This window comes from Manis pentadactyla, chromosome 4 (assembly GCF_030020395.1).
Source record: "Manis pentadactyla isolate mManPen7 chromosome 4, mManPen7.hap1, whole genome shotgun sequence".
Classification (NCBI taxonomy): Eukaryota; Metazoa; Chordata; class Mammalia; order Pholidota; family Manidae; genus Manis; species Manis pentadactyla.
Window position 1 is genome coordinate 64,218,087 of NC_080022.1, and position 21,657 is coordinate 64,239,743.

Below are 21,657 nucleotides of genomic sequence, written 5' to 3' on the forward strand. Positions count from 1 at the left end.
CCCTAGCATCATCTTGTACCACAAATAGTCTGTGTATTCTTCTTCCACGTGACTTTCAGGTTTCTGACCAAATTAAGGACTTTCAAACTCTGAGCCTTAGTCTATGCTATTTCCCCTGCCTGGAAGACCCTTCCCATCTGCACTTTTCTAACTCCTTCCTCATTCTTCAGGACGGCATTTGCACACCATCTCCGCAAACAAGCATTCCCTGACTTGTCCCACACACAGCACAACCCTTGCCCACGTCCTTTGGGCTGCCCAACACCCTGAGCATACCTCCATTACCTCATTTGATATGTGGTATTACACTTTTCTGTTTACTTGCCAGCTGCACTAAGATGGGGCTTTTTGCAAGCATGGTCTGTTATGGCTTTATTTGTTTTTCAGCACTTCACCCAGTGTACACAGAGTGTGGACCCAGTGAGTGCTTGTGACTTGAGGAAGTGGATGCATTCATATGGATCATGCATAGTGGTCCTTTGTTACTTCCCCAACTCCCACAGCCCTATCACAAACACACACACGTTCTCACTGCATTCTGGTGTGGTAGACTTTGAAAAGCCTCATCTGTGGTTTCTGTTGTAATGAAGTTCAAGGTCACAGTCTGGCTCAGGTGACGACGACTAGAAAGATGCACATTCATGTTGAATTCCAATGTCCTTGCCGCCCAAAGCACAGCATGTGCTTGACCTTAGCCTCTTCCAGTGAATTTTCAGGGTGGTTGTATATCAGCACTATGGGAATACTTTACTGTTAAGCAAAAATATGGAAACATGAAGAAAGGCAAAGAATTAATTAGGTCCAGGCAACACAACAGAAATTAGGCTGGACTTCTGAGCTGTGAAAGGAACACCTCTGCCCACTATAGATTCTGATTTCAGATCAAGCACAGAAGGACCAGTGTCTGGCTTCCCCTCTCCACTTGCTGCCCTCATCCTCTCTGTGCTCATTTCTGGTTCACTTTGCTAGGATGTGGGAGGCAGACATGGAATACCAGGGAACAGGCTTTTACAACTGTGATTTCATTCCATTTTAAAGTTTCTCTCAAAATGGTTGGTTTATTTTCCTCTCATATGTGCATTGTATATGTGTTGCTTTGCGAGACTGGCAAATTCAGAAAGGCCGTCCATTCCTTTGTCCCCAAAGCCCCAGCCATGCAATGCAATGAGGCAACTGAGAGAAGCAGAGAGCCATGCTGGGCTCTGGAGTAGACAAAGGCACAGATCCCATCTGGGCGTCCTTCAAAGCAAGCTGCTCTTTTGCAACAAGCTATGGGATGCTGATAAAAAAGGTTTTTACCTGTTTACTTAATGGGTGACTAGCCTCTTTGCTTTTATTTAGCCATCTGTTCTGGTCTGTGTCCCTTTAAACTTATAAGATCCATCACCTCATTTAAGCTGTTACCTTGACACATTGCAATGTTGTGGACATAATGACTCCACAGAGGAGCAAATTAAAATGGTTTTTCATGATTAGAAGGTTAAATGAGGTAAGGCTGTGGTAGGTAGCCGTAAGATAAGGGGTTTTGAGGAGGCAGAGCTCAAGAGACTTGCAGGTGATTGGAAAATTAGGCTGGCTAGACAGAGGGATGGGGCTTTTACAAATTACAGGCACTGAGCAAGAGTGAAACCTTCCTTTGGGGATCTCTGACTACTGGAGGCTTGTTCCACTGCCCTTACACAGACTGTGACCTGTGAGGGCCCAGGGAGGACACAGGGGCTGGCCTGGGGTTTTCTCTCCCCTGTGGGACATTCTGTGAAGAGCAAAATGAAGCTGATTCCACTGGGCAGTGGTAAACTAAAAGCAGACCACTACAGTCATTCCCAGAAAGTTACTTGGCTTCCCTTGTTTGAACAAGAATCAGAGGCCGAGTCCAGCTTCATGGAGGACTATCTCTTCACCCTGGACTTCAAGGCAGAATGGTCCTGACATCTGCCTCAGCTCTGCTCCTTTTTTCTTGTTCTGGACTTAACCTTCTGCCTGCCTCCTTGGCGGCTCCCTCCAGTGCCTGGAAACTAGGACCTAGAAAGCCAGGGGCTTCATCTTCTTACTCTCTTAAATCAGTTCCTGCTCTGCCCACTGTTTTCTCCTAATATGAACCAATATTATTGCAGTTACCTAGACTGGAAATCTCAGGCATCTCTGAATTCCTGTCTGCCACTTCTATCCAATCAATAGCCAAGTTCTCTGCCTGCCACCTAGATTGAGTTTCTCATGTCTTTTTCCACCTTTTTATTCCCCCTGCCACTGCTCCGGTTTGTATCCCTCATGACCTCTGTCCTAGCTACTTGGCACAGCCCACTAACTGATTGCTGCATGCCTCTGGTTTCTCCCTGCTCCAAAGCATCTTAAGCATTGATGACTGATTATAATGTTGTCTTGCCGGTGGGTTTCAGCCCCAGGCAAGTTCGCTATGGATTCAATGTGACCAAAGAAAATGACAGCAAAACGTTCTTGGGGTGAAAGGGTTACACCCAACTTTATTTCCAGGTGGCAGGTCAGTCATTAAAATCCCGTTCACTCAGAGCAAGTCTGTATGCCACAAGCCGGTCTCTGCCTCTGGGCCCCTCTGTCCACACAGCTGTCCTCTGGGCCTCTCTGCACAGCCGTCCCACACAGCTGTCCTCTGGGCCTCTCTGCTCAGTAGTCCTGCACAGCCATCCTCTGGGCCTCTCTGCACAGTCATCAGAACAGCCATCCTCTGGGCCTCTGTCCTTGGCACTGCCACCACTCCAGCCTCTGCTCTGCTCTCCTGCAGCCTTGCAGCCCTGCCACCCTGTCATGCACAAAGCACTGGGCAGAGCTCTTTTTATAGAGTCAACAGCCATGTATTGCCCACAGGTGTGCAGTGAGCTAGTCAACCATGGCCAGGTGAGAATCCTGACCACAGGAACTCTCATTTTATCCACAAATGTAAAACAGTCACCTCTTAAAAATTAAACAAACCAACCCAAACCGCTTCGTTTTTCCATCACCTGGCAGACTCAGCAGACTTCCTGGCTTGGAATCTGAGGTAGTCCATAAAGTTATTTGTGATTCTGGCTTTTTCGTCTTCTCTGTGTCCCAGTAAGACAAAGTACCATGTGGCTGTGAGTGATCCCATGTGTTTTTGTCTCCTTGCTCTGTCCCCTCTACCTACAAAGTTCCACTCACACATCTCTACTGATTAAAACAAATTAATTTTATCAAACTCAGTCTCAAATACATTTCTGCTTTTCCCCACCCGAGTCAGATGCAGCTAATTGCTCCTGCTCACATTCCATGGCCACACATTGGGTTGGGGAGTGGAGAGGGGCATGTTCTTACACTGCTTGGCAGGAGTTCTTTCCTAGTCTTACTGTTAGTTTTTTGAACCATAATTTTGCAAATCCTGTAGCACAGGAAAAATTTCCTGCCTGTAGAAAGTGCCAAAGAAACAGAATAATGATTGATAGTGAATTTGTCTATAAGAATGTGAAAAACCCATTCATTCATTCATTCATTCACTCACTCAAGTGTGTGTTGGGTGCCTACTGTATGTAAGGCGCTGTGTTAAGGACTGGGGATGCAGAGGTCCATATGACACAGTGCATCCCAGTTCTCCAGGAACTCACAATTATTTGGAGGAAAAGTCGCAAAATAATTATGCAGTGAAAAACGTGCAACACTAGAAGTGCCTTCAAGGTATGGAAGTGGTAGGACTCTACCTCTATCAGGGTTGACAGGGTGTGGTGAAGAGGTGATGTGGGCAGGGAACTGAGCAGTTAGGAAGGATTTCCTATAGTTGGGAATGTCTGTCTGTCTGGGTTTTGAACACTGAATAAGAGTTGTTCAAGGAAGACAGGGAGGTAAAGAAGGGTAGGGATGAAATGGAAAGATAATCCAAGATAGCTGCCCTCCTTGCTGTCAGACGCTGAGCACACGAAAGCAGCCTGGTCACCCAAGGATCAGTATTTTGTCTCCAAGTGAAATATCCTAAATGACAGAGCCCTTTGATCCCTTTGAAAGAAAAAGAGAGAGAAATAAAGGAACCTTCCTCTGTAACTGATTTTGGTTAAAAGTCATTCATTCTTCTTTTTTCTTGTTTTCAATGTTTTCTAGAGAAAGTCTGTGATTGCAGTGAGCTTCATAGCCGCCTTCCTCTTCCTGCTGGTTGTGCGCCTTGTAAATGAAGTGAATTTCCCACTGCTACTAAACTGCTTTGGACAACCTGGTACAAAATGGATACCATTCTCCTACACATATAGGCGGCCCCTCCGAACTCACTATGGATACGTAAATGTGAGAACGCAAGAGGTAAGACCTCAGAAGGTTACCTAGGATTCAAAGGTATCCATGGTAACAGCTTTTCATTAGGAGCAAGATGTCTTCCAATCACTGAACTTTCTCTTCCCCAAAGAGCTTCTTTGTGTCCCTGAAATTTTCTGTTTCTCATTCTTAGACATTTATTGACACTTGTCTAAAGTCTGCTGCCTCTTCTATGTCAAATCTTCTGATTCACTGGCTTCATGTGGAGTTGAGGAAGCAATTACCTATTTTCCTGGTGGTTTGTGGCATAACATACATATCTTTCCATTTAGAAACTCTGATCAGCGTGAAAACTGTCTGTCTTTGTTTCCTGGAGGTCAACTGATTGGGGATAGCTCTTTGTAGAACCGCAGAGAAGCATTTATACTCTCTAAAATTCTGTAATCCTGAGACCTGGAGCTAGAAAAGGCCAAGCTGAATTTAAAATTCTCAGTGGCTGCAGAGATAATGGGATTTAAAGAGTTTCCAAATTTAAAGGTGTTAAAATCATTTAAATCCTATAATCACTGAACCTCTAAATCTTTGTAGCCAATTGGTGGTAGAGGAGTGAATGGAGGTATATTGACAACTGGAAAGCACACACTGTGCTAGCACTTTTGGCAGCAAGGATTTGTATCATGGAGGGAAGTGAAAATTAAGGAACCTCACAAAATGTGTGAAGTGTATAGAAGTGGTTAAAAAAATTGTCTTCATTAGTCATGTCTATGGAGTGGGATGAATGGGAGGTTAATATTCACAGATGCAAAGTCCTAGCTTGTTTGAAGTTGTTGGTTACAAAGGTACAAATCACCAGTATGTCTATGTCACTGAGAGGAGTTTGGGATCAGATCCCATTGAAAGTTCATTTTGTAAAGATAATAGAGAGAAGAGTAATGCACAGAATGTCCTGAGAGTTATGCTTAGCATCCACGGAGGGATGTTGAAAGCTGGCTTGGCCCATCCTCTTTTGTAGCAATATCATACCTGTGTCATTGCTTCTGGTTAGAGTCTTAGAAAATTGTTTCTCTATCTGCAGGATTTACAGGCTTTTTATTAGACCTTTAGAGTTAAAAAGAAAAAGGTACCATTAATATAAATTCTTAGAAGCCTTGCTTGATGTTTATCCTTTAATTGGTTTTAAATTAGTTTTTTAAAAAATGCCATTGCTTGAATTTGTTGAGTTTCCTAATAAATTGATTACCTATATAAAAATGTACCTCTTAGGAAATGGTTTTCCTCACTCTCATCTCTTCTTACTTTTATTTCTGGCTGTCATTTAATATCCTATAAACCTGCTGGCCTGTGTTAATCATTTAACAAGTGCCTGTCACAGACACAAAATAAAACATGTGACTGAAGTGTCTCATGAATTATTCTCATGAGGGAAATCTCACCAAATATCAAAGACCCTTTCATTTGTTGAAACATTAATGGATTGGATTTTGGCATGTTAAGGGAAAAACTGACCTGGAGATACAGTCATTTAATTAGTCACAGTAACCAGGCTACCTTTGAAATTCTTTTGGCATAGTTTTTAATAAAATGACTTTTTCAAAAAATATTGATCATTATTTTGTTCCTGCAGAGATTATCTCTTAGGAGGAAGCATGCTTGCTGGAAAGAGTTAGGCTTTAGAGGCACAGAGGCATGGTTTGAGTGCCAGTTCTGACACTTATAAAATGGGGATAAAAACATCGAGTGGCAAAAGATTATGAGGATTAAAGAGGACAAAACGCATGAGTAACAACTCCAAATTGGTGCTCAATGAATGAGTCTATTTTGCTTCCCCTATACTTACCACTTATGAAATACAGTGTTTAGTATGAGTAATACCTAAATACCAAAGTCCAGAGTACCAGACTTTGTATTTAAATTTTAAAGACTCTGGACTCAGGTCAGTAAACACATGAAACAGCTCCAATTTCCTTAGAAATTAGGGCTTTGCCAAGTAAAACCACAATGAGAAGGGAAATAAAAGCACAGAGAGGTATTTCTATACACTAAATACCAGATAGGCAAAAACCTAAGAATCTGACAATACCAGGTGTTGATGAGGACATGCAACAAAGGGAACTCTTGTGCACTAGTAGGGAGAGTTTAAATTGTGGAACAAATACTTCAGAAAAACCACCTTCCCATTATTGAGTAAAGTTAATGATCCACATACCCTGTTTTCCAGCATTTCTAATCATCAGTGTGTATTCACGATATGTATTTACTGGAGGTACTGTGTGCAGGCTGTGGTCGGCGTGGGTGGCATGTATGGCAGTGTTGTTTGTAACAGCTAGAACCTGGAAGCAACCCAAACATCTGTTAGTAGGAGAGTCTATTAAATCGTGCTACATATGCTGGACTACCATACAGCAATGAAAGTGAAGACACTGCAGCTATGTGGAACAGCATGGATGAGTTAGTCATCAACAATTTTGAACAAAAAAATGCAAGAATAATAGAATACACACAGTGGATTCCATTTATATATCACAGGAAGAGGCAAAACTAAATGACGTTGCTTAGAGACATACATAGGACGTAAAACTAAAAAAGGAAAAAGAGCAAGGAATTATCATCAAATGAAAGGGAAGAGCAGTTCCCTCTAAGAGAAAAGTGTGGTTTGTGATCAATTGGGTTTCTGGGATAGCACCAGTATCCTATCTCTTGATCCAGTTGGAAGTTACATGGACGTTCGGACTCTAAATATTTATTAAGTGTACGTTCATGTTATATGCCTTTTCTGTATGTCTATTTCTTAATTTAAAAAAAGAAAGAAATATGTATTCAGAGTGCAGATAGGGTGGTTATTGACCAGGAATCACACAAAACATTTCACCTAATTTAACAGCAAGAAATTACTAAAAAGAAACCATAGGGCATTAAGCTATCTAAAACAAAGTAGAAATATTTGAAATAGGCAATTTCATTTTATGCAAACACTAGCAGATATACAGGTAACTTATTTCTCTCACCTATGTGTAATAGAAAGAGAGGCCCTATGTACTGTAGCATGAGCACTGGGGATGAGCAGAAAATTTTGCATGGAATTTGAAAAACAATGTTACACTCAAAGAAAATAAGATTTTTCTCCAAACTCAAATAGTTGTAGGCTAAATTAGGAAGAAAGCAAAATTAGTGGTGCTCTATCTCCCTTCTCACTGATTTCATCTTTCCCTTTCACAGTCCCATCCCATTCCCACCCCCATGGCTATGCTCCAGTTTTACTTCGAAATGCTCTATGATTTGGTCCTCACCAGATAATGGTTTCAAATGTGCTCTTTCCCAGAGATGGTTGCATTAAATAAGACTTGGGAAGAAAAAGTCTTCAAGAACCAAAGTAATAGAGCTAAAATGATAGGTAGTGGATTTGATGTTTTGGGCAAATAGCTTCAGTAGTGATCCTCAGACATCACTTCAGAGGTAGCCACCCACTCCTATGTCCCTGTTCACTCTCTCCTAATCTGGAGAAGTGTCAGTAGCCATGGCTGAGCTGAGACAAGTGGTCACCAAGCTGATCTATTTATTTTAAGATCTTAGTCCTTGAAGTTTTCTCAGAAGTTTCTCAGAAGAGAGCACACACTTTCTAGAAACAACCAGGCTTCCAAAATTTTTTTTTAACATGTAGGCATGCCAGCAGTGATTTCCAGACCTGGAACATCTGCAAACATGATCGTTGTTGATGATAGTTTTATGGCCCAGTGCTTCAGCTTGGCCAGACATTGCACTAAACAAAGATTTTATGAGCAGAAACATTTCCAAGAAAAAGTGTCTTTCCACTACTGTCTAAAACAGGAGGAGAGGTGGGGGATGTGGGAAGGGCAGAATTAGGTTGAAGATGTAGCGGACACTGGAGACGTGGGTTGCTTAGGAGTAAAATCTGATTCTCTGGTTATCTTTGAAAATGAGAGGAGTTCTGGTTCCTTTGGCTTGGAATAAGTGGAAGTATAGGCAGTCTCATGCATCTGAGGCAGTCTCTCCTGGAGGCCTCATTAATTATAATAATTTACTAATTGTAAATATAATAATTACTTTATAACAAATTGCAATAATTGATAATTTACGAACTATACCCAGTTCATGCTCAAACTCATTTTATCAGTTCACCTAGTTTTTGAATGATCTGTTCCCAAGAGAAGTACAAGAAGGAGATGTTCTAGTTACCTGTATTTCATGTAATAAAATTGACAGGGTGGCTGCTGCAGAACGCTGGGTGTCACAAACTTAACACAGCTGTTCCTGGGATTTTCCCTTTTAATTCCAACTGTGGCCCTTTTAAGTGTGCCTTCACTTTAGCTGTGTGCCTTAACTCTACAGTCTTGCTCCAGGGTGGTAAAGAAAATGCAACACTTGGCATTTTTTATGTTAAAAAACCAGTATGTTATTTATAATAAAATCTGAATATTCGTAACTGCCTCAGATGCATGAGACTGTCTATACTTCCACTTATTTGTAACCCTGAGGAATGCAGGAAGGGTACAGGTAGACTTGATTTTATTGCACATTGTTGGAGTAATTTCTTCCTGGTTCAGACTCATAAAAAGGAACATGTTGTGAAAATGATGAGAACTATTCTAGAGGAGTTAAACTGAAAGACTTAAAATACCCCTCCCACCATAATAATAACAATCTAAATATAGCACAGTTGTTGAAGGGCTCCGTCCTTTCCCCACCTCCCTTCTGGTTCTTGCCCTTGGGACCGGGAAAGTCTTGAGAAGCAGAGAAGCAGAGTGAATCAATGAACTGGGAGTTTGAAGCTGTGCAAACTCCTGTTGGCCACAGAACCCCAGACTGCTCGTCAGCACTCAGGTTTGAGCTTACAGCAACCGTGAGGTGGTGTCAAACTGAAGCACGGACAAGGAGAGATTGAGATTTTGCAGTAGCCCTATACGTCCCCGTGCTCCACCCCCACTTTAATTTCTGACCCATGAGCAGCTGCTCCAACTTCCCCTCTCATGTCATTACTGCGTTGGTAATGCAACCCCCCATCCTAACAGGTCGAATTTGGGGGACCCCACCAACAGCTCTGCTATAACAGAGTTACTGTGTTAACATTTGACCATGGATATAGTAAAAAGCATTTGACAGCCATATATCTGTCAAAAAAACTATACCTATGCTTGGGGATATCCTTTGAACTCTGCTTTCTCCTAATGCAAATTTTAACGATTCATTTTAAATGAATTAATTGTGGCAGATTAAAAAGGTGTATAAGACTAAGGTACCGCAGGGCTTGGTTCAAAGTAATCACTGTTTCTCCCTGTTGAAATCATGGCAGCTTTTGAGGAAAGAGAAAGAAATGAACTCCGGGCTAGATTCTGTATGTAGTTTCTAGGCCATGAAATCAGTCACTGTGTTGTCTTTTTTGTTGGGTGACCCGGTGGGAAGACATTGCTTAGAGCAAGCAACCTGCAACTTATTTGCATTAACTACTAGATAAGAGAATCAAGCTCTGGCGATCAATAGGATGCCACAGCTAGATCTTCCTCGTGGTCAGTGGAGGTGACAGGTGTCTCTTTCAGACAGATGTCTGATAAGAGAACTGCAACATGCTGGAGCTGCAGAGCATTTCTGATATTTGGGTAGAGGGCCCTTTCAGAGGGTGCCTAAAGATGTGCTACGGGAAAAAGCACAGGATTTCCAGAAGGTAGCAATCAAGTGTAAGGATGCATATTGACTTGCTAAATTATTTAATGAGGCCAAAATACACCTCTTTAGAAAATAAGAACATTTTAAAGCCTGAAGTAGACTAAATAAGAATACTTAGGATCAGTTACTGTGACAGACAGGCCACACTAGCCTAATTAAAGATGTGCATAACATATTGATGTTGTGATAGAATTTCCCGAATTGTGGTTATAGCAACAATTAAGGAACAGAGCTGACTTTCTTGAGAATGAATGCTCACACTCCACACATTCAAATAAATGTACACATGTAAGTAAAGCTGACATGGATACATTTCTATACTTGGGGATCTATGCTTAGGATTTTATATAAGTATATTGAGAGCAATTATATGCAAATGCATGTCCCAGAAGTTTAAAACTGATCAATTTAATTGTTAATTAAATTCTGAATGTTCACGTTTATATCACAGTAAAGCAAAAGAAATTTCAATTGTTACACTGTTACAGGAAAGGAAACAATTAAATTACCATGTAATAAGGATTACTTATTTGGCATGTGCACACTGGATTCATTATTTTTAAGATAATTTATCTTTTTCCTAAGCATGAGGGCATGTATTTATTGAGTGGAGAAGAGATGATGTTTCTTAGTCTGGTTGTGAAATAGCATGTCCCAAACAATGGCCATATTTGAAGGCAATCTGTGCTTGAGTACAGATTGAGAGGGAGAGACATCACTGTGGGTTGGAATAATTCCAGAAAGCTTTTGTGGAGAGGGATGGGTAGGAGAAAGGTTTGGATGGACTAGAGGGAGAAGAGAAAATAGAGTTGGGGGAAAAAGCAGAAGCTTAGAAAACTGTCCATTTTCTTTCAATTCCTACCACTTCCCAGTATGACAAGGGTGCTAACCTGAAAGTCACAATAAACTTCTAATGTCTACGCTGCTAATTACCCCTGCCTCCAACTCCATTGATCGATTCCTTACCTCTCCCTGGTCCCATTACTCTTAGTTCTAATCTCTTGGCTCATTTCTTTGGCTGGTTACCCAGTCCTGAAGTGTGCTTACCTTGCCCTGCTGCCCCCAAAACTATCTATGGGGTCACTCCTAATATGTGTATGTCTGACATGGGCATGACTCACCCCATGCCCAGGGGGTCCCTGAGGCACTGACATAGATCCTCATGATCCTCTAACTTTCCAGAGAAGGAAATCAGACACATGTACAGGCAACAAGTAGGCCAATCCGCCTGGAATGCAATTTACTGTAGGGCTTAGAGGATAGAATATGCATTCACTGGGTGATGATGATGTAGGAATATGCATGGGATCCCTGAAAAGGGGAAAAACACACTCATACTTACAACATAGTAATACATACAATATATACATCCATCCATATTAATAAACCAATATATATAAATTATAGAGAATGTATACATACATACATGCAAGGTATACATACATGCTCATGAAACAATTTACACTCTTTTAAACACAAACACACATAGACTACATAATACTATATTATATAATATGGTTAATATATAAAATATGTTTAGTTACATATGTTATGTATAGTATATTGTACATAATATAGTACAGTATCATATATATAGTGCCTCTCATACTTGTCTACTCTTCACTGCCCCTTTATCACAGAAACAATCCCTTCCCTTCTGATGACATCAGTGAGCATGAAATCCAGGCTGGTGATTGGCCATTCAAGTGATTGGTCAGGAGGTGGACACATGACCCAACATGAGCCATTCTGAACTCTTCCCAGATTTTATTGTTTTTCTGTGGGAAATGTAATGCTGTGGGAAAGTTCCTTTTTGCTTCGGTGGTAGAGTTATTGAGATATGATGCTCTGGGTGTCAGGTGGCTGTTTCCTGGAAGAAAGGGACCGAGACACTGAGAGAAGCAGAAAGGAGTTGCAGAGCTAAAGTGAGGGCTTGGACTCTCTAGCACTGACGCCAGCCATTCTTGAAGCCAGTCTACCCTCCCCATGGTTTGGGCATATAAGTCAATAAATCCCTCTTTTTCATGTCTGCTGGTTTGAACTATGCTTTGGTCACTTGCTAACGAAAGAGTCCTAGCTGATGCATACATTATACATTATAGTTATTTTACAACCACAAAAACCAAACATGTTGAAACTTATCTTTTAACAAGTTGCTGCTTGGAGGATGAGAGGTTATCTTTTCAGATCCGTACTTCCAACCTATGGGGTGACCAAGCATAAGAAAATACTCCCATCAGTCCAGCAGTTGGCTCAGGTCCACAGAGAGATATGCCGTATATCTTCCTGCTCAGGGATGTATGTTCAGGAAACTAGCTTGTTCTTTTGAGAGAGAAAAGTGATGGCCACAGTTTCCAAGGTCGTCAAGCCAGAAAATGGCTGGACAAGACTGATTACTTACTGAATTTCTAGTCTTACTCAATTGATAAATCATGTGGTTTTATTGTAATTATTCAGATGAAATCTTCCCTATGGCTATGAGGCATCAGTCAAAATAGATTGATTCAGTTTACAAATCACATTTGTTTTGATGAAAGATCCATTATTATCATAGTTTTCAATGTGGTAATTTGTTCCCCGGAAGATGTATGGGTGATTTATTCATTATAGAACCTTAGGTAGAAAAATGCCCATTTGCCAACTGCCATGTTAACACACTTGAAAGACACCTATTACAAATTCAGATATCAAATTATCTCATTTGTGACAAGTGAAGAAAAACAGAATAGAGCACCCATCAAAAAGCACCCTGATTTGAGAGTTAAAGAAGATAAGAGAACTAGGGCCCCAATGGAAAAACTTTCTAGTCAGCTTTTTTCAAGTTCCTGCTAATAGCCTGACAGAGTGACTAGCACAAAAACCATTCACCAAGTGTCAGTTAATATTACTGCATTAGTCAGTCACCAGATATTTAACAGTTCCAGTGTTCTGAGGATCAGCAAAGAACCCCACTTTGAAGAAAAAGTTGAGGTTCACTAAGGAAAAAAATGAGCTAGGCACAGTTATGTATATCCCAGAAAAATACCACCTAGAGTACATTGATATTTCAATGTAACAAATTTGCTCCATTGCCATTAAGAATAGTGAACGTTCAAGTAATTTCAATTAAACAATTAATTGTACTCCTTGTCTGGAGGTAATTTGTCACTAAGCAGACGGCATCAAATTGTGGTTTCTCATTTTCCAGAGTAGGCTGACAAAAGCTTACCTACAAAAGAAAAATATTCATTACAGAATTTTTATTTCCAAAGTAACTATATAGCTCCTATATCAAATGTTATCCTGCAAAACTTGGGACATGGAATATCTGATCAATTGACTTATCTGGCTAAGAGAAAATTTTTAAGTATTTAATAGATTATTGACTTACAAGAAAAATGAAATTCAGAGCTCTGGTCTGGCAATAGATAGCCCAACAGCTCTCCTGCTGTCACTGGGACATGCTGGATAATACAGGATACATTATTAAATACCCAGCTGACCTTGCCAGACCAAAGGGGAATCTTCAGGCACCAGAAACTGAGAAGGAATGAAAAGAGAGAGAAATATGCAAGTTGAAGATGTGGTTTCCTGGGTTTTATCAGTTTCAATAACTGAGGGGATGGGTAATATCCACTCTACAGGATACAGCAAGAGGCCTGGGTCCAGCAAAGGGAGAGAGTGAGACTCCCCTCCCCCACAGACCTAAAGCTGGGTCTTTACAAGCTCTGTGCTAGTGAAAGGGGAGGCTAGGAAAGAAAGCATGAAAACTGGCACAGAGAACAGACAAGGAAGCTTATTTACATCTTTTGTCTTTGCATAACAAGAAATTATCTCTGGAAATTCAAAATGTTATACCTGGAGCCTAGTGGTCTTAAAGTTTCAATTTTACTACTTGCATTTTCTAGGAACCCTGCAAGCTGAGAAATCAACCGAAAATTTAGTCCCTAACTAGCAATAAACTGGAGCTAAAGGGATGCAAACTCCTCTGGGATGCAAACACGAGCGATTCTTAAAATGCACCGTTAAAAATTATAAAAGACAAGTATATTTATTGTGATTATCCACAGGCTTTACTATTAAAAAGTATTACTGTTTGAGTTCAACGTGTTTCTCTATACCCACTTGTAAGGGTTCATAATATACTGCACATTTGCCCTGTTATTCTTCTTAACTGAAAAATTCTGAATTCCAAAATGTACTGGTGCAAATGACTTGGGATAAGGGACTGTGGACCTATGTGCTTAAGCACTTCAAATGCCATTATCTTCTTTAGACCTTAGAGACTGCAAACTATTTTACTAAAGTAATTTTCCAAAGCCCTAAAATGGTGATTCTCTGCCAGTGACTTTAGTTGTCCTGGGAGGGCAAAGGAAGCGACTGAGAATGCTGTGGTCGGCAAATCCCATTAAGTGATTTCACGGAGGGGTCCTCAGTTCACATCGGAAAGCCCATGGATTACATATGCGGAATCCACTGTGTGCTGGGCCTTATGCTGGGCTCCGGAACTGTAAAAAAAAACAAAACATTTATCTAAAAGTACCAAACAAGTTTTTCATAATTTTTCATAACTAAATATTAATAAGTGAGAGCAGTGTATGTAGAGGATTGTTATAACTCTTTAAATGTAAACAGAAAGGTTTGGAGAAAATACCTCCAAATATTAACTGTAGCAGTCTATGTCCGGGTGGTAAATGTTCGGTGATCTTTTTCAAAACATGTTTTCCAGTTTTTCTACAAAGAGTGTCTTCTTGCATTTATTACTAGTAAAATTACTAGAATTAACCACTTTATGTTTTATGTAATTTCTATCTGTGGAACACTCCAGAGCTGTTTCCATCTTCCAAAAAAAATAAATAGAATTTAAAATGTCTAGATAATATATTGTTTGGAGTACTTTTAGAAGTAAATACTCTCCCACTCTTTAAATGTAGGATGCTTATTGTGACTTTCTTCCAGACAGTACAGTACGGAAAGGGGAAAAAATAGTAATTTTACAGTGAGACATCGAGGAAACACTGCCTCAGCCAGGTGATAAGGTCGACATCAATAGTGATCAATCATGTTGGTAGTATATACCCTTGGTATGATGTGATGAATATGGAATTTTTTTCCTCTGTGATCTTCTCCCAAGAACATAACCCCTGTCTAATCATGAGGACAAAAACACCAGATGAATCCAAATTGAGGAACATTCTACAAAAAAACCTGACCAGTACTCCTCAAAGCTGTCAAGGTCATCAAAAACAAGGTCAGTCAGAGAAAGTGCCATAGCCAAGAGGATCTTAAGGAGACATGACAACTAACTGTGATGTAGGATCCTGGATGGGTTGGAACAGAAAAACGACCTTAGGTCAACACTAAGGAAAGGTCAATGAAGTACAAATGCTAGTTGATTATAATTTACCAATATTAGTTCTTTAGCTATAACAAATGTATCATACTAATAATGTAAGAGTTTGATCATGGGGGAAACTAGATGTTGGCATATGGGAACTTACTATATTGTCTTCCCAAATTTTCTGTCAATCTAAAACTGCTCTAAAATAAGTTTACTTTAAAAAGTGGCTTTAGGTTTTTGACCTATGTATCTAGAAGCCTGGAATTGCCATTAACTGAGATGGGGAAGACCACAGAAGCGGGTGATTCAAAATAATATATGTATTTCAATATATATTAGTCCAGTTCCATAGGGAAGGATGTATAAGACAAATATATCATGAATATATCATTGTCTTCATATTTTATGCTGAATACAATTAAGTACTTGTGGGAGAAAAGGTGAGTGTTCTAGAAATTACTCCTGCCTTGTCCTAAAAAAAGCTTATGAAATACGAGTCCTTTAAAGATTCCTCCAAGAACACATGTGGAAGTCAGTGTGAGCTTTTAAATTCCTCATAGCTATACTCCTGCCCGGCAGCAGTTTCTTCTGTTGTGTGCAGACCACTTTCTGACTATGTAAATTATTAGTGGAATTCCCAGGAAGGAAAGGTACAAAGTAAATATTTTGTTTTTGGTGGTTCTATTTACTATTGTGTTTTGCCAATAACTCTAAAAGATTCAATAATATTTATTGGATTGAGGGCACTTAGCTGTCTTTAAGTTTTCTTTCCCAAAGCTCACAGGATGATGTTTTCAGCATGTCACCAGAAACTGGTAACAATAACAATAAAAGGATGATGAGAATAATAAGCCAGCACATATGGTACTTACTATGTGCCAGACACTGTTCTGAACGCTTTATATATACTAATTTATTTAAGCCTCATAGACTAGTCAGTTGGTATTATTATCATTCCAGAGGCACAGAAAGGTTAAGTAACTTGTCCAAAGTTATGTTGTTTATAAGTGGAGTTGCTGAGATGTGTACCCTGGCATCAGAGTCCCTCTCTTCACCACCCCATACTGCCTCTTGTAATAATAACTGACACTTAACATAGAGAAGAATCACATCTGTGCCATGGAAAGATTTTTGGCTACTTCCTTCCTCAAAAAATGCTTCTTTCATATTTCTTATGTATGCCCAAAATAGGCAAATAGTAACTGAAGCACTTTGATAATTTCAAAATGTCCTGAATGGGTCATTTTGCCCCTAGTTTTTTTAGTATGTGGAAGTACTGTGAACCTATATTATATTTGTCTTGTCTTTGGTTTTCTCTTAAACACTTGAGATAGAAGTAGCTTCATTTAAGTGTCCTGTGACACTTCATTTTCTATTTAGTTTTTCTCTATATGCAAACATATATGTGAAGTTGTAATTGTGGTGGTATATGTAAAAGTGTATATTTTTTACATAGCTGACCATTTATCATTACACTATTCTGTAACTCTAGTTTTATGCTCACTGTTTTGGTTCACTGATCAACATTTCTTTGATTTTTTTAAAATTAAAGTATCATTGATTTACATTCTTACACTGGTTACAAGTGTATAACACAGTGGTTCAAGTTACCCATCTTACTAAATCCTCACCCACACTACTGCAATTACTATCAGTCAGTATAGGAAGATGTCACAGAGCCATTGACTATGTTCTCCATGCTGTACTACCATTGCTGTGACCAACTTCTATTATGATTGAGAATGTTTCTGTGTCTTTATCCCCCTCCCCCTCCCCACCACCCCAACCCTTCACACATGGTAACCACCAGTCACTTCTCAGTGGCTATGAGTCTACTGCTATTTTGTTCATTTTGATTTGCTTTGTTTTTAGATTCCACAAGTAAGTGAAATCATATGGTATTTGTCTTACACTGCCTGGCTTATTTCACTGGGCATAATATCCTCTAGGTTTATCCATGTTGTTGCAAGTTGCAGAATTTCTTTTTGCTTTTATGGCTGAATAATATTCCATTGTGTATATGTACCACATCTTCTTTATCCATTCATCTATTGATGGACACTTAGGTTGCTTCCATATCTAGGCTATTGTAAATAGTGCACGATATACATAGGGGTGCATATATCTTTTCAAATCACAGATTGTTTTCTTCAGGTAAATTCCCAGAAGTGGAATTACTGAATTAAATGGTATTTCTATTTTTAGTTTTTGAGGAGACTCCATATTGCTTTCCACAGTAGCTGCACCAATTTACATTCCCACGAACAGAGTAGGAGGGTTCCCATTTCTCCTCATCCTCACCAAGACCTGTTATTTCTTGTCTTTTGGATAGTGGCCATTCTAACTGGTGTGAGGTGATATCTCATTGTGGTTTTGATTTGCATTTCCCTGATGATTAGGGATTTCGAGGATTTTTTCATGTGCCTGTTGGCCATTTGTTTTTCTTTTTTGTAAAAATGTCTGTTCAGTTCCTCCACCCATTTTTTAATCAGGTTATTTGTTTTTGCCAGGTTGAGGCATGTGAATTCTTTATATATTTTGGATGGATGTTAACCCCTTATCAGATAAATCATTTGTGAATATATTCTCCCATACTGTAGGTTGTCTTTTTGTTCTGCTGATGGTGTCCTTTGCTGTACAGAAGCTTTTTAGTTTGATGTAGTCCCACTTGTTCATTTCTTATTTTGTTTCCCTTGCCTGAGGAGATACGTCCAGGAAAAAAATTTCTCAGGCTTATGTTCAAGAGATTTTTGCCTATGTTTTCTTCTTACAGTTTTATGGTTTCATGACTTAGGTTCAGATCTTGGATTCCATTTCACATTTACTTTTGAGTATGGAGTTAGACAGTAATCAAGTTTCATTCTCTTGCATGTAGCTGTCCAATTTTCCCAGCATCAATTATTGAAGAGGCTGTCATTTCCCCATAATATACGCATGGCTCCTTTATCATATATTAATTGGCCATATATGTGTGGGTTTATATCTGGGCTTTTTATTCTGTTCCATTGATCTATATTTCTGTTCTTGTGCCTGGACCATACTGTTTTGATTTCTATAGCTATGTAGTAGAGCTTGAAGTCAGGGAGCATTATCCCACCAGCTTTGTTCTTCTTTCTCAGGATTGCTTCTGTTGTTTTGGGTCTTTTGTGGTTTCATATGAATTTTGGGATTATTTGTTCTAGTTCATTGCAAAATGCCATTGGTAATTTAATAGGGATAGCACTGAATCTGTTAGTTGCTTTGGGCAGGATGGCCATTTTGACAATATTAATTTTTCCTATACATGAGCACAGAATAGATTGCCACTTATTGGTGTCTTCTTTAATTCCTCTTATCAATGTCTTATAGTTTTCAGAGTATAGGTCTTTGGTTAGGTTTATTCCTATGTATTTTATTCTTTTTGATGCAGTTGTAAATGGAATTGTTCCTGATTTCTCTTCCTGCTAGTTTGTTGTTAGTATAGAGAAACATAACAGATTTCTATATATTAATTTTGTATCCTGCAACTTTGCTGAATCCAGTTATTAGTTCTAATAGTTTTTTGGTGGAGTTCTAGGGCTTCCAGTATCATGCCATCTGCAAGTGGTAACAGTTTAACTTCTTCCTTACTTATTTGGATGCCTTTTAATCTTTCTGATTGCTGTGGCTAGGACCTCTAGTACTATGTTGAATAAAACTGGTGAGAGTGGACATCCTTGGCTTGTTCCTGATCTTAGAAGGAAAGCTTTCAGCTGTTGACTATTGAGTATCATGTTAGCTGTGGGTTTGTCCTATATGGCCTTTCTTATGTTGAGGTACATACCCTCTATACTCATTTTGTTGAGAGTTTTTATAATGAATAGATGTTGAATTTTGTCACATGCTTTTTCAGCATCTTTTGAGATAATCATGTGGTTTTTATCATTTTTGTTAATGTGATGTATGATTTCAATATGATTATTATACCATCTTTGCATCCTTATAATAAATCCCACTTGGTCATGATAGATAATCCTTGAGATGTATTTTTAAATTTAGTTTGCTAGTGTTCTGTTGAGGATTTTTGTATCTATGTTCATCAGGGATATTGGACTATAATTTCATTTCATTTTTTGTGGTATTTTTTTTTGGTATTAAAATGATACTGGCCTCATAGAATGTATTTGGAAGTATTCCCTCCTCCTCTGCTTTTTGGAATACTTTAAGAAGGAGGGGTATTAGCTCTTATTGAAATGTTTGGTAGAATTCATCTGTGAAGCTATCTGGTCCTGGAATTTGTTTTTTGGGAGTTTTTTGATTAGCAGTTCAATTTCATTGCTGGTAATTGGTCTATTTAGATTTTCTGTTTCTTCCTGGGTCAGTTGTGGAAGGTTGTATCTTTCTAGGATTCTTTCCTTTTTTTTCTGGTTTGTCTAATTTATTGGCATAAAATTTTTCATAGAAGTCTCTAATAACTCTTGGTATTTCTCTGATATTTGTTGTGACTATTCCTTTTTTCAGTACTGATTTTGTTTATATGTGTACTCTCCATTTTTTTCTTGATAGTCTAGCTAGGGATTTGTCTGTTTATTTTTTTCAAAGAACCGGCTCTTGGCTTTGTTGATGTTTTTCTATTGTTTTGTTCTTCTCTATTTTATTTATTTCTGCTCTGATCTTTATTATGACCCTCATTGGGCTTCATTTGTTCTTTTTTTGGTTCCTTACTTGTGAGTTTGACTATTTATTTGGGATTGTTATTGTTTCCTGAGGTAGGCCTCTATTGCTATATAATTCTCTCAGAACCACTTTTGCAGTGTCCCACAAATTTTGGACTGTTGAATTTTTCTTTTCATTTGTCTCCATGTATTGCCTGGTTTCTGTTTTAATTCGTTCATTGATTCATTGATTATCTGGAAGCATATTGTTTAGCCTTTATGCATTTGTAGGCTGTTTTGTTTTTGTAATTTATTTCTAGTTTCATACCACTGTGGTCTGAAAAGATGCTTAATACAATTTTAATCTTTTTGAATTTATTGAGGCTCTTTTTGTGTCTTGGTATGTGATATGTCTGGAGAACATTCCATGCACACTTGAGAAAAATGTGTATCCTGTTGTTTTTGGGTGGATAGTTCTGTAGATTATCTGTTAAGTTCATCTGATCTAGTGTATTTTTCAGTGCCTCTGTTTCCTTATTTATTTTCTGTCTTTTTGATCTGTCTATTGATGTGAGTGGTGTGGTAAAGTGTCCTACAATGAACATGTTGTGATCTGTTTCCCTTTTAATTCTGTTAGTATTTGTTTTACATGTTTAGGTGCTCCTATGTTCATTGTATAGATATTTATAATGGTTATATCCTCTTGTTGGAACTTACCCCTTTATCATCATGTAATATTCTTCTTTATCTCTTGTTACTTTGTTTTGAAATCTATTCTGTCTAATATAAATACTGCTACTCCTGCATTTTTCTCTCTCTTGTTTGCATGAAATATCTTTTTTCCATCCCTTCATTTTCAGTCTGTGAATATCTTTGGTTCTATAATGAGACTCTTTTAAGCAGTATATAGATGGGTCTTGTTCCTTTATCCATTATGCCACCCTATATCTTTTAATTGGTGCCTTCAGTCCATTTACACTTAAGGTGATTATTGATAGATATGCCATTAGTTAATAATTATTATCATTTATTAATTGTTTTCTGGTCATTTCTATAGTTCCTCTCTGTCATTTTTTCCTCTCTTATACTCTTCTGTTTTTTGGTGATTTTCTTTAGTGTTGTGACTGGATTTCTCTTTTTTGATTATCTGTGTATCTATTATAGGTTTAGGCTTGTTGTTACCCTAAGGTTCAAAGGTAGCTTCCTGACTATATAATAGTCTGTGTTAAGTTGATGAATGCTCTATTTCAAACAATCTTAAACTTCTTTGTTTTTTCTTCTTCCTCCCCCAAAATTTATTAGGTGTAATAATCTGCATCTCTGTGTATCACTTGACTGATTTTGTATATAGTTGGTTTTACTACTTTCATTTGGTTTTAATTTCGTACTCACTCAGTAAGTAATTTTTTTGCTACCTTTACTGTGGTTTCGTTTTCACTAATGAAAACTATTTAGGCTTAAGAACATTTCCATCTACAGAAGTCCCCTTAACATATCCTTTAATGCTGATTTAGTGGTTATGAAGTCCTTCAGTCTTTGTTTATCTAGGAAATGTTTAATCTCTCCTTCAAATTTGAATGATAATCTTGCTGAGTAGAAGATTCTTGGTTGATGGTCCTTCTGTTTCAGTGCATTAATATTTCACGCTACTCCCTTCTGGCCTCTGTTTCTTCTCAGAAGTTTACTGATAGCCTGATGGGGTTTCCCTTATATGTAATCTTTTTCCTTTCTCTGGCTGCTTTCAATACTATCTCTTTATCCTTAATCTTTGTCATGTTTATAATTATATATCTTGGTGTTGTCTTCCTGGGGTTCTTT

General features: G+C 38.6%; 1 protein-coding gene across 5 annotated transcripts in view; it reads left to right on the forward strand.

Moving 5' to 3' along the window:
- Window positions 1-21,657, forward strand: part of ST6GALNAC3 (ST6 N-acetylgalactosaminide alpha-2,6-sialyltransferase 3) — a 647,729-nt gene that overhangs the window by 226,383 nt on the left and 399,689 nt on the right. For all 5 annotated transcript variants that reach the window (XM_036890108.2, XM_036890105.2, XM_036890106.2 and 2 more), the window contains exon 2: window positions 4,081-4,275. In XM_036890108.2, the coding sequence (XP_036746003.2) occupies window positions 4,081-4,275 (195 nt within the window). The remainder of the gene's footprint in view (window positions 1-4,080; window positions 4,276-21,657) is intronic.